The 14,069-nt window shown below is 44.4% G+C and overlaps 1 protein-coding gene and 1 pseudogene across 1 annotated transcript in view; both read right to left on the bottom strand.

Moving 5' to 3' along the window:
* LOC109310363 (arylamine N-acetyltransferase, pineal gland isozyme NAT-3-like) overlaps nucleotides 1-5,678 on the bottom strand; it is a 12,419-nt gene extending 6,741 nt beyond the window's left edge. Inside the window, exon 1 of the mRNA XM_019535445.1 lies at nucleotides 5,520-5,678. Within this exon, the coding sequence (XP_019390990.1) occupies nucleotides 5,520-5,678 (159 nt within the window). The remainder of the gene's footprint in view (nucleotides 1-5,519) is intronic.
* Nucleotides 5,679-7,887: 2,209 nt separating this feature from the next.
* On the bottom strand, nucleotides 7,888-11,406 carry LOC109310362 (annotated as a pseudogene).
* Between the last annotated feature and the right edge of the window lie 2,663 nt (nucleotides 11,407-14,069).

The following is a 14,069-nucleotide window of genomic DNA, read 5'->3' as shown; positions in this document are numbered from 1 at the left end:
CAGTATTCTTTCCTGCCATGGCAGGGGGTCGGACTAGATGATCTGCTCAGGTCCCTTCCAACCCTACAAACTATGAAACTATGAAACCATCACAGAGCCCAGAGACAGCTCACCACTTAACAAATTACTGCCCAGAAGAGCATCCCATCCTTTTTCTCTTCTGTGAAATATCAAACATCATAACCAGAAGGAAATATGACCACATCCTGCTTTCCACCAAACAACTTCAAGGTAAACCAACTATTCTAACTTTTCTCTGAGCCTAACCTGTATAAAATGAACTGTGCCAAACAGGAGATTTTACCATGCCTTCAACTCTCCTATAAAATATGAACTTTCATTTCTACCTGGGAGAATTTTTCCAATCTTTTCTCCTATGCCTCAAGAAAGGTGCTTGTGCTCAAAAGCTTGCAATTAAACCCTTTTTTTTTGCAAAAATCTAGTTGGTCCAATAAAAAGATATCACCTCTATCATGAGTCCTGATTCCTTTTGCCTCTAGACCAATGCAGCTACAACCTGGATACCTGTCACATACCTCATGGCCTTTAACTGCCTCGACAGTGTAGAGATGTCCATTCTAGATCAGTTCATCTGTGGGACTGGCTGGAATGAGCATCCAGTTGAGGGCTGTTCTTCATTTTAGGAAAGACCTCTACGTTCCCCCCACATATTTCCCCTTTTTATCCCTACTCCTTCTCCAAAACTTGTACAGGCAACACTGGGAGTTGGGAGGCAACACTGGGATATCAGCAGGGGTCCTTCCAAGGCAACGTTGGGATATCAATGGGAGTCCTTCACAGGCATCACTGGGATATCAATTGGAGTCCTTCTCAGGCAATAATGGGATATCAGTGGGAATCCTTCCATGGATTTCAAGAGGTTTTCAGGGCCTGAAAGAACCTGCATTCCCTTCCAATGCAAGAAAAAGAGCTAGATGCTTCTCTCACCAACAACTTGTCTTTGGTTGGCTGTGTTTAGGTGCTGGCTCCAAGGTCTGAGCTCACTCAGTGTCCCCATTCCTATTGATCAAGTCACTAAGAAATGGCTTCAAGTGCTATATTTTGCCTCCTCTACTATGATATTTACACCACAGACCCAGCACTGGTGATGCTGCAACCTGTTCTTACTAAGTTGGTCACTCCCCGCTCCCCTCAGAGCGGTCTTCTTTCCCTTTCTCATGGCAATTGGCCTAAATATGGTATCTAATGAGTAGGGATCCTGGTTTTCCCTGATAAAAAAAATCACAAATTTTCTGATAAAAAATGGCAAATTCTCTGATAAAAACCCAAAAATCCTTGATTAAAATTAAAGGCCCCTCACACACCCCTGACACAAACACAGACACACACATACATACACATACACACACACACCAGCAGGTAAGTGTATGTAGGGGAAGAGATTGGGTAGGTGGAAGGGCAAGGAAGGGAAGGGAAGGGGCTGGGCAGATCCATAACAAGAATGGGGGCGGGGGGGAAGTGTCTCTGTGCCCAGTCCCAAGAGCAGGGCTGGGTGGAGGCAGTGGTGCACATGTGGCTCTGTGGGCAAGCATTCTCCATGCTGGGGAAAGCCCCTCCTGGAGTGCCTGCCCACCCAGCGGTACATGAAACTCAAGCGGCATTTTGGGCCCTGAGCAGGCTCCACGCCTTCATGTGCAGCTTCCCTGAAGAGCTGATACTGCACCACCAGTGGGCACTCCATGTCTTCCCCTAACACCTCACCATTCCCTCAGTTCCCAGCAAGCTTCCCACAGCCAGCTTCCCCCCCAGCCCTGCCCCTCAACCACCCAGCCCCACTTAACTTACAGGCTTCAGGAAGGAAAGTGAGCCTGAGCCCAGCCTTGGGTGAGTGAGAGCCTCAGGCCCTGCCCTTCCCCTCTCCCTCCCCCTCCAGGCAGGGCTGGGGGTTTTGCAATCAGCTCTTGCAGGCTGGAGCTCTGCTGCCTGCACAGCTCCTTACAAAACCAGGAAATCCACAGGTTTCTCTGCAAAAAGGTCAACTCCCTGCTAATGAACCTGCTTCAGAGCTGGCAAATAGGTGTGAAACTTGAGTAGGAAAGGCACATCCCTTCAGATCTACAGACTCTGGCATTTGTGGAATACCTGAATCTGATTGCCAGAGGGGTTGGTTTGGGGTGGGTGAGGGATGTGAGGCGGGATTTGCGGCAGTTCTGTGAGGGGCACTGAAATTAAGCATTCTGCGGAGTTCGACCTGCATCATATGTGTTAAACAAGGTGTTATTTCCAAAGAATAAGCAAGGCTTCCTCTTTCACCAGTGCTTCCTCTGCATTTTATAATCCAGTTTTATGTACCAGGTGAGATACAAGGGGGAATATACGAAGATAGCAGTAAGAGCCTATAGGAGAAAGAGTCTTGGGGCGCACACTGTTTGCACTAGAATTGAACATTGTACAGTGGGGGCATGGAGTAATTTACTCTCTGTGCCTAGATGGATGGTGTTACACATCATGTTTTTGGTATAGCCACTGTTGTTCTCCAGTTTCTGATTCATTCAAAAGCATGCCGGCAGGGTGGGGTGTTATGTATGCAGGGGATTTCTCTCGAGCCATTGTAAACTTTTACAGCTGGAGTTAATCAAGGAGTTAACCCAGTCTAATTGCATTTTTAGCAATTTGGCAGTCTATTTTGGATGAATTTACAGGGTTATTCAGATGATAAAATGGACATTTCAGTTCTCCTTTTTTCCCCCTTTCTCTTAATTTGAATCTGCATACCACAGACTTAAAATTCCCTCTACTAGTAAATGTATTCCTCTTTCACACCTCATATATGCTGTGAAATATTAATGACCACTAGATGGCACTACAATTGTACCTGGTCTTCAGCCATAATGAATGGATACGATTCTCTTGTGATCTAAAAGGATTTAAATTTAAGTCCCCTTGAAAACTTATTATTGGAGGTCAGAAATAACATTCAGGTCCATAAATGCAAATACAATATTATGGGGGGGAAAAAAGTGGTCCAAACTCTTGCCTTTGATGGAAAAATTAGTGATATCGTTTAGGCGGAGATAATGCCCCTGTTCACATCTTTAGGATCCCTAATATAGTTTACAATCTATGCCTCAGTTCTGTTCCTAGGGGATGTGCGCCAACATCATGCACATTATTTAATAGTAATCCCTACCCTCTCTGGAAACTTCTGAGCCTAAAACTTGAAGCACCTCCACAGACTTCACCTGAACCAGTGCTTTGTCGGTTAGTTACTTGGGGCACACATTAAATAGTGCCTCATCAAAGGAGATGGTCCTGTATTTCATGATGAACCTCTTCAAGCACATTTGCCCACCAGCTATTCACTGATATAGGAATCCTACAACAGGCCAATTCTTCCCCTGGATGCAATCAGTTTACCTCCATTGACATCAGTGAAACAATGTGCGTTTGTCACTACCGTGGTTTCCATTCCACGTATCTCACAAATTCCCAGCCATCTTCACTAAAGCAGCACTCAGTACACTGCTTCAACAATGAATAAAATCCACTGGTGCTTTTATTTCCACCCATACTTGCTCCATCATATTTGCCCTGTCTTACATAAACACAATGCTGAATATTTGCTAGTGTCTCTCTGGCTGCAAATCTTTCTATCCAGATTTACTTGTTCATCTGGTCTCGCTTGGTTTTTTTAATACTAAAGACATGGTTCAGTAAACTTGTGGAAATCTCTGTGACAGTTCATCTCACTTGCCTGGAAAGATTCAGCAAGAGAAGGCTCCTTGTAGGTCAACTCAGCATTATTCTCATTTTTCTCTCTTGACAGTTATGACTGATCTGTTGTAATCAGCCTTTGACATATGGGTTTTGAAATGCTGTGGATCATATAAGCTCTGTTGATTTTTTTTTCAATCTGCACTGTTTCTATTGAAGTAACTGGAGAATCATATTTTAAAACCAGTATTGTAAAACACGGCCTTTTTGGAACCATCATTGAGACCAGAGGAGATATCTGATCCCTCTGTGTTCCCAAAGGATCCATGTCTTGTTGGGAATTGTACCTTCAAGAGGCTTTTAAAGAAGCCAGTTGCAACGTTTTGCTGTGCTGTTCAGAGGCTCATGTTGCAGTAAAAACTCAGGCAGTGAATGAAGCAAACCTCCGCCAGGCTCCTTAGCACTGAGTGATGGCTTGAAGTACACTCGGCTCTCTAAATGGAGCATTTGACAGACCCCTATATACAGTAAAAGAAAGTGGTGTGTAGGCAGCTTCATGCTAATGCTGCAGTATAAATGGGTTCACCCCTATCCACAATGCTTTAGGAAGGAAGAAAAAGAAAAATGGCCAAGATTAAATTTCAGGCTTTGGGTGGTGGTGGGCAAGGGGGAGAAACCTCCCATTGATACCAATAGCCTAGCAGAGGGCCAGATCAATGGCTCCCTTTTCTGGCTGTTAAAAAACAGACAGAAACATGGCTGAATGAGCAGTCTGGCCTGTGTTGGTCTATGAGGGATTCGCCAAGAGGAGGTCACCTGGAGCTTGTGGTGATGAACAAATCCGGAGCGTGCTCTCAACCCAGCCTGAGCGAGGTTTGATTGAGGGTTGCACGCACATTTCAACCAAACATCAGGATATGAGGACAGAAGTCTACCGGGACCAACCCAGGATTTGGAGTGGAGACATATCAACTATATCCTAGCACAAGCAAGGAGAACGGGCTGGTGAGTACTGAAAACTCACAGCAAAGTTTTTATTTGCAAAAAGAAACAATCACCCCGTTCTGCACAGAGCCCTTTGGCTTGAGCGTCCGTAATTAGTAGAGACAGGTGTGTCTGGTTCTGAGCGCCCTCAGCACGCTGGCACAAAGCAAGGCAGAGCTCCATGCAAGGCAATGGACCAGCGTAAATCAGGAGACCATCTGGCCCTAAAGAAGTCAAACATGTAATTAGTTGATGCCGGCGTAGCGCTTTCAAGATGAACGGTGCAGGAGAAGAGTGGATGGTAGCGAATAATAAGCACCAATCAGTGATGGCAGGTGGGAACTTGCTTCACACTTTTCTGCTCCAAATTCGGCCCCCCTGAGAATTTCCCCTTCTCCTCAGAAAGCGGCTTCAAGGCTTTTCAGCTTTATACAACTCTGTCTGTCCCTTCTGTTGCTCAGAGGGCCAAAGTCCATAATTGATGGCTGCAATTATAGCACACCTGCCATTTGGTTACACCGTTTGAAATAGTATTGGAACATTTTTCATCAGGATAGCTGTAAAAAAAAAGGGAAGAAATAGAAAGAAACTAAGAAACTAAAGCAAGGGAAGCCATAGAAGAGGAGTGCAAGACCTTTATGTATTTCAAGTTTTTTGTTCTTGTAATGAGATCCATGTTGTTGAGGAATAAGGATACATTTTCAAAAGAGCTTAAGTGACTTAGGAGCCCACGAAGATGGGCAGATGAACTATTTACTACAACAGTAAAGGGACCAGGGATTGACAATGCCTCGGCTGGTCCGTGTATTCTTGCTCCATGGTGCATGAAATGTAAACACGGTAACATGCCATGTGCATACCTGTAGTATGCGTCTGGAGCGCTGGCCTTCTTTTACATTTGGAGACAACAGGTGAATAATTGTGTAAACCATCCCTGCATTCACGTTGTGAGCAGCACCTATAGGCACACTGGTGTCGCTGGGCATAGGAATATTCCCTGCTTGTTTGAACTCTCTCATGCTCTGTCGTTGTTGGCATTTTTAAAGATATATCTGCATCATTTGTCATTTTGGCCAGACACAATACCTGGATCTGTATTTACAGCATCTGCCACAGCAAGTTTGTTCTTGTGGTGTCACGGTGGATTGCATTTCCATATTTTTGCCTCTTTCAGAGTGATGATGGATGGGATGCTCCATGACCCTTAAAAAAACAAGTGTTACCTGTGGAATTATGGAAGGAAATGATTTTGTTGGGTCTTTTCTTGGCCTCCTCACAGTTGAACAACAAAGCCAGCTCTCAGTTTTACTGATACCTTTGTAACAGTTGTCAGGCATGGGTAGCACATACATAGGAAAGAGGCTCAGGACAACCCACATGCTCCTCAGGAGATCTGTGCTTATTTTAAAGTGTGTTTGGCATAGGGTCAACTTTCAACAAGGCACAGCAACCAATGAGTTGGTGCAAGGTGGATGACCCACTCCAGTTAGACCAGTAACTTTCCACACTCGCCACCAGCAACTGCTGCTGCCCTTGCAGTCTGCATGTTTGACCAGTGAAGCTGTTGGCCCTGGCCACCTGGCCAGACTGAGCTCTGGACTGAACACTACCTACTGGCTCCACGTTTCTCATCTGCTGACAACAACTTTGGAACAAAGAGGTCAGTGATGACGAGGTCTTGTGTCCCAGGGCCAAAAGCCTGAGGCCCCAGGCTCAGATTTCTGTATGTGTCTCACTCAACTCCTGGTGAGATCAAAGCCTGGGAGCCTGGCAGTCATCACTGAGGAGTCTGGCCCCAGCTTCCTCCAAAGTTAGATGAATCCACCTGACAGCTCCACCTTTAGGAGTAGGACCGCTGACCATGTGCAGGGGGCAGAGGATTTTAAAAGTGGTTTAAATGGCTCAAAGTGCCTCGTGTCTTCATTGCCAAGGTTAATGGCAGGGGAACAAGGCTGAACTCCCGCCACCAGGCAGCTTGACTGGGCACCCTCCCACCCCACAGCCAGACTTACCTACTGCATGATCCTGTGCAAGGAATTTAACACTTGATTCTCAAAAGAGATTTATGCGCTCAAGCCTTAATATCAAAGGGAACGGGCATATAAAATAAAGCTATGAAAACGGTGCATGAAAAGAGCAGCACTTCCCTAACTGCAAGGATGTTGTAAGAATTGTATGATTCCCTAATTGTTGTTGTATCTCACAATGTATGATCCCCTCATTATTGTCATGTCTAAACAATTTGGAAGTACTGGAGTGAATGACTACAGACAATGGCCAATTTTGCAAATGAAATGTCTACTATACAATGGCAGTAGAGCAGTGAGATACTTTCTTTTAAAAGGCAGATGATCCTCAAATACTTCTGATGAATCAATCATAAGAAAAGTATTGATTAATGAAAATGAATGTTCATGAGTGTTGAATGGGGCAGAAATTGGAGTTCATTCTGTCATTTAAAAAAAAAAGATTTCAACCGTTTAAATTATTATTATTGATTTTTTTTACTCTGTTGTTTGTTCTTATTAGTTGAATTTTGCTACATAATATCTACATACTTTTGAAGCTTCTAGGACTCATACTTAAAGGAACAGCAAGAAGCATGACAAAGGTACACCTGACCACACTTGACAGGCTTCTTCCCTCAAAATCCTCACCCTGTAAGCAACCCATTTTATTCCTACTTGCAATCACTGCAAACAACTTTCCAAGAAAGTAGAGATACCCTGGAGAAAAATAGCTTCATGCACATAGTTCAGCAGCAATGCGTAACGTGGTGGCAACCATCAATCTTTTCAGATGATGGTGTACGCGTGAGAGGTTATCCAGACCTTCAACACATGCCTAGGCAGGAGTATGGAGGATTGGCGGCTGCCCAGACTTTCTAGCCCCACTTTAGGCTGTTGAGAATCCAAAGGCCAGACCAAATCCAGACATTTGGCGCCTCCATGGCTGTAGTTGTATAAGCATCTGGGACTCGAACCCAGGTCTTTTATGTAGCCCTCCCCAGTTCCTCATGGTGAGTATTTTAAGTGCCAAAGTTTTTGAACTTCACTTCTCTATCCAGCGTTGTTCCCCAGAGCTGTCACTGCATGGTTGGGTCATTAAAGTTTGGCAGCCTGTTGAAGATTCAGGACAGCAAACTTCCCACCGCTGCTCCAGCTATCTGCTTCCCTGGCCATTAACGTGGCTGTGAATTACTGTTTCACATTGACCGTGAGCCGCATCTCAATACCTGATGTGCAACATACTGATGCCAAGTCGTGGATTTAGAGTCACTGTGGTTGGGAATGTATGCCTGCCTTTGCTCTTCTCCAGGTGCCAGGTCCCTTTTTCTTCCAGGAAGCAAAAGGTGCCAGGATCTGAAGATACAAAAAGTCCCAGAAATCAGCTCCATGGGCTCCCACATTTGCTAGACTGCCCCACGCCCACCATCCACAACACAGGATTTGCTAACAAGGACCACGTTTAACAGAAGGTGATTCATATGATCGGCATGTGCCTTATCCTCAGGGTCGTACACTTTTCTTCCCAAAAGTGACATTATATCCCAGTGTTTTCAGAGCCCAGAACAACAGCCGGTTGCTCTCCAAGCACCAGCCACCACGATTCCTCCTCGCTGTTTTGTTGTGCACTTGTTCTAACACCAGCTCAGTAGTCTCCCCATAGTGCATGCTGGGGCTCTCAAAAGGTGCTGGAAGGTTATAACAAAGGTCTCAAAGTCCATATTTTTTTCTGGGGCCTTTGTACGAAATTCTGGTGAAATATTCCTGGACGTTCCTGGTACTCGTGAGGAGTCGGAGATAACCATTTATGTTTGAAGAACTCAGATGAGAGTCTTCCCAGTCTATGTGTCCTGGCTCCTTTGCTTGATACCCGTTTGAGATGAGGAAACTCCCTGCACAGTCCTATTACAGGTCAATTGAGTATAAACCTCAGGAACAGATTAATCCAATAGTTTCCAACTACACAGTTGTTCTAATTCTTTGTTCTACATTGAGGTCTTGAGGCCTCGGCAGTGTTTGTGCCCAAAAGCTTGCAAAGAACAATTTTTCCAACTATTTAGCTGGCCTAATAAAAGATATCATGCTTACCCAAAGAACCGTGTCCGCCTAGGTCCTTAGACCAACATGGCTATGCCTGCACCCTGGCTATTTCAGGCACACGTGTAATGGACATTTCCTGCTCAGATGAGGCTACAGCCTGAATAAGGAAGAACACGAACAGAAGTATCATTGTTCTGCTGTTACAAGTGATTACAAGATCCTGTCCTTCAAGATCAACTGGTGGGAAGAAAGCTGATTTACAACCTCCTCAACTAGGAGAGCAGGACTCTCTCCATCTACCCTGTCGCTCTAGGCATTCAACCCACCAGGAATTCAATTCCTGGAAGCCCAGAGTTATGGAAAGCTCCCACCATCCACTCAGTGCACTCTGGACTTCAAGGATACCGAGACAAGGAGGTCCCTTCTGCATCCCGTTGTAACGGGGGTGAAACACAACAAGCCAGCTACACACAAAATCACTTCAAGGGCAGCTTTGGGTAGGCTTACCAAGAGACAACCATTTAAGATTACAGCACTTCATGAGCAATGTGGGCAAGCCAGGAGTTCCCTGGGATGTACTGGGGTTTCCTGGTTTGTAGTGGCCGGAATGGGAGTAAGGATGTTGCAGTTGTGCAAAGGGTCCAAAGAAATTGAATCACTAAACATCAAGAAAACATCAGGCAACACAGACTATAAGATTCAGAATGACTCTTATCACAGGCTCCAAATAATTTCTGGATCTGAACTTAAAATTCTCCCTGAATGCGAAGTAAAATGTAGCTATTCAGCTCTGCTGACAAATAGTAGGAGCAGAACAGATCCATCGCCATGGGATTTTTGTATGTTATTTAAAAATCATACTGCGTATCGGGGTCTAAGTATTCACGGTAGATGCAATTACATTACCGTGCAGCACGAAAGCCCTGTCATTGAAGAGAAAGGGAGGGAAATAGATTAAATATAAAAGCAAGAGCAACAAAATCATACCATCCTCCGTGACAATGAACAGTCAGGATCAGAGAACGTCTCCACCCAGAATGCAGGGTAAACCAGGGTGTCATTATTTCAGTCTTGCCAACCATGCATGTACACGTCTTTGCTGTCTGACACTGGAGCAATGCAGGCTCATATTTTCAAATTTCTTCTGCAGGCATGAAGACTAGATGGATTTTAAAGTGAGCTGAGATTTTCAGGGAATAACGTGGTGTCAGCAGTGGGAGCTTTAAAACCCCCCTGCCCATGTTATGAGCACTACCATCAATCTTCACTTCCCTTCGTTTCTTTTTCACAAGGAAGGGCTTGAGTAGTTTCTTTCATTTCAGGGGAAATAGTATGGCAGGGTTGCTTCCTTATTTTTAATTTATTTGGAGGTATGTTGGTTTCTTGAGTACAAAAAATAAGACTTACTGCTTGTAACTATTGAATAAGACTTACTACTTACAACTACTGAAGCCAGGTATGGCACCTGTGCTTTTTTTTTTTCAATCTGTCTGTTATTTGTGAGTGTTTCTCAGCAACCTCTCACTGCAGTATGTGAACAAAGCCTGTTCAGCGGTCAGCTAGCAAGTATGAAGATAAGACAGCTTGTCTTTCACACTGAGCTGAGAAACAATCTCAGGCAATGTAGTGAATATCGACAAAGTTTATTCAACCAGCATATTTGACTCCCTGTTTATGACCTTGTGAACCATACAGATTTCAGGTTGAAAAAGTGTCTTCCCTGTAAAATAAGTGCAACTGCAAATGTATTCGTTCCTATTCTCCCGCTTTTCTGGGGCAAAATCAGCTAATTTAATTGCCTGTCTTTATACAAGACGCACAGAAGAGATGGTTGTTCTCCTGCCCCTCTCCAGGGAGGCTTGGTCTTTTCTCAGGTCACAGATGTGTAAAAGCCTGAAGAGGGAAGAGTTCCAGAGTAGCAAGTTAGCAAACTCTAGCTATGCTAAGGTGACAAAGATTCACACTTGATTGTTGTTAAAACACTGGGGTGCTTTATCTTTTTAGTCGTATAAATCTTCTGAGCCACCAGGGCAGGTGGGAAGGCTTCTTTCCCTGGTTTCAGCACAAGTTCCAGCACAGAAGGATGGCAGGATATTTCACAGCTGCTGTTAAAGGCAGAAATCCCATGGACAATGGATCTGACAAGATTTCTACTCTTTCAGGCCAAAGTCTCACAAAAGCAGGGAGATCCCAGCACTGCTAAATGCAGAACTAGACTTTAGCTGCAGCCCTTCCTGGTCTGATGGTGCACAAGGTGCACGGGGCACTTTTCTCTCTGGCCATAGCACCCCAGTGGAGCACCATCGGTGGACAGTGCTACCAGCAATGTCTTCTTCTTTCCATGCTCCAGTCACCAGGAAATTTTACTGCCACTAGATTATAATTTGACTCGGTCATTATAATTTGACTTGGTCTTCCCCCCTCCTGACCTGATGATATTCTGTTGCGCTCCAGTAGACTCGTATTGATCACCTCTGAAAAAGAAATTAGTAGTAGGCAGAAAAATGTTCACGCTCAGATGTATCAATGTGGGCTTTACAGGAGGGAGGTTACAGACTTTTGCCTCTAGTTGATGTTGGGTGGTTTTTTTAACTTTGCTTTTGTTTGTTCACTTGCTTGGTTTTTGGCTTTGAGGGCATACGCACAGGAGGTTTCCATCTGCAAAGGGCGAGAGGTTGTTTAAGCACCTGATAACCCACATTTTGAATGATTCAATGATTCAGCATTTTAAAACTCAGAATGCAGCTCTAGGCACTTTGCTGCTTATTATGAGTTCAATTATCAGAACCGACATGAATATTTACTTTCCTGATCCTGACTCTTTGTATACCCTTTCGTGTCAGCTGATTGACTCGGGGCTGGTGCTGGAAAAGGAAGGAGCTATTTACATTTGAAAAGATCTCTGCTCCAGCAGAAAAGAGCAAGAGATTAAATAGCCGTGCTTCATTTGTCTAAACATACTTACTGTGTATTTTTTTCTTAAAACTTCACTTATTTTTAAATCAGAACATGAATTTCCAGGGGAAAAAATATTCCTCTCAGTGTGTTTGAAATGCAGATTCAGCCTCTTCTGTTTATTGAATGTGATCTTTGTTGAACTTCTAGGAAATCAAACTTTGGCTTCTTTTTCTTTACAGAGATTAGTTCAGTTCATCAAATATTAGCTATACTGTGTCTCTGAAGATCTAAAGCTTGGTAAAATAATGGCTGTAATGGGTGCAAGGACTGTAGGGGAAACTATAAACGTATGAAAAGTGAGCACCAAATCTGATGATGGGCACTATAAATGCTGTGGGAGGATTTATTCTCCTGACTCTTAGACCCACTCAGACAGTTGGAAAAATTCTTCTTTGCAAGCTTTTGGGCACAAACACTCTTCATCCAGCTGAGGAAGCATCTGCAGCTGGTCAAAACAGCAATTTTAAAAAACAAAATGGCTGTATTAGCATTTTGAGAATAAGGGCCTTTGCAACTGTTATTAACCTGAAGAAAAATGGAACCGTAAACTGTTGTTTAGCCCCATTCAGTTGTTCAAGCAAACTAAACTATTCGTGGACATTTGTAGACCCTCAAAGGAGTATTTAATCAATCATCAGTGACATCCTACAGGTAGTATAACCACACATATGATTATACTATGGTTATACATATAAGCACACATAGGCACGCATGCACTGATCATCAAAAGCAGCCACAAGGAACACAAACAGCTCCAGTTAGCAAAAAAAAAAGCTAGAAGCTATAGGAAAGTGAAAAGGTCTGGTGATCAGTGCACTATACTGAAATGGTTCATTTTCCTTCTTCCTGATAGATTAATAATTAAACTACAACCATGCCAACCCTAACCTAAAGTATAAAGATTACAAATATTGCTCACAGTCGCCCAGGAACCGGTGTTTGACCTTTACTCCCAGCTCTCATGACATCACAGGAGGGCAGCACTATACTGCAGTGGATTTGTGTAGCATGTTGCAAGATGATACTGGAGCCCAACTTTCTGATCCTTCTGTCTGTGAGAGAGAGAGACCATCCACATACAGAGACATACACTGAAATCCAGTTGTTAATGCACATTCTAATCACATGCAAACTTGCATGTTAAAATCTCTCAGATGGGCACGCACCAAAATATGGGCATAGAAATGGGCTCATAGCACCAGGAAAGTAGGGCTGGAAGGGACATCATAAGGTCATCCAGTCCAGCCCCCTGCTCAAGGCAGGATCGTCCCTGATTAAACCATCTCAGCCAAGTGTCTGTCTAAATTGCTCTTAAAAACTTCCACGTGTGGAGAGTCCACAATTTCTCTAGGTAGCCCATTCCAGTGCTTGACCAGCCTCATAGTCAGAAAATTACTCTGACTCTCCAAACTAAACTGAGGCCCATGCTAGCTTGTACACATACAAGTGACAGTCAGCTATCCATTTCCACTACCATCGAACCATCAAAGTCCTTATTTTTTTTAATCATTATTATCTTTTAAAACTCCCCAACAGGGTTGAACCTGACACTAAGGTTGTGTGCATGCATGACATTTGTGCAATGTGTACCTCTGCCAGAATCACTTCACAGCTGGATAGCTGTGTCCCTTCACCCCTTGCTGTCATCAGAGCCCAAGGATCTCTGAGGCTCTGCCAGGACTTCAGTTGGAGCCAAGTGTTGTGCTGTGTAGGCACTCGTGTTATACAGTGCTGAGCAATGAGAGCTCACGCCATAAATAAACGGGACCTCTGTCAGGCTACTTAGCATTGAGTGGGCGCCTCTACGTGAGACATTTACCATGGAGCTGCCTAATTAGCTCCATAGAAAACATCTCAGCATCTACACGTGGCCCTATTAAGCTGTAGGAAACTAATAAAGTCCACAGCAGATTGGTGCAGCAATGCACATGTAGACGCTGACCCAACTGGCTGGGGCAAGAGGCTGCTACAGTGCGGGAGCGGCCCCACGTTGGAGCACGCTGGTGCCTCAGCCAGGCCCTCCACAGCACTTTGAGCCAGGGTGGAGCAGGCTGATAGGCTGACTCCTACCCCCACCCCCTGGGCCCTCTGCCAGCCAGGGCTACACCATCCCGGCTCAACATGCTGCGGTCCCAGGCACACGTGTAAATGCTGCGTCCTGGAGCAATAAACTTCAGCAAGAACTGTGCTGGAGTTTATTGCTACATGCTAATTGCACGTGGAGATGCACCCAACGTTGGGCAACTAGAACTCTAGCCATGAATAACAGAGACCTCTGTCAGGCCACTTAGCACTTAGGGTGTGTACAGAAGTGCTCCACGCACATTTTACAGTACTGTAATTTAGAGCACTTTTATAGTACTGTAAAGTTACAGCTCTCTTAAACATAACAGAAATGTTGTGCTT

This window comes from Crocodylus porosus, unplaced genomic scaffold (assembly GCF_001723895.1).
Source record: "Crocodylus porosus isolate Cpor-Errol unplaced genomic scaffold, CroPor_comp1, whole genome shotgun sequence".
NCBI classification, from domain to species: Eukaryota; Metazoa; Chordata; order Crocodylia; family Crocodylidae; genus Crocodylus; species Crocodylus porosus.
This window is presented reverse-complemented; position numbering and strand designations above follow the sequence as displayed.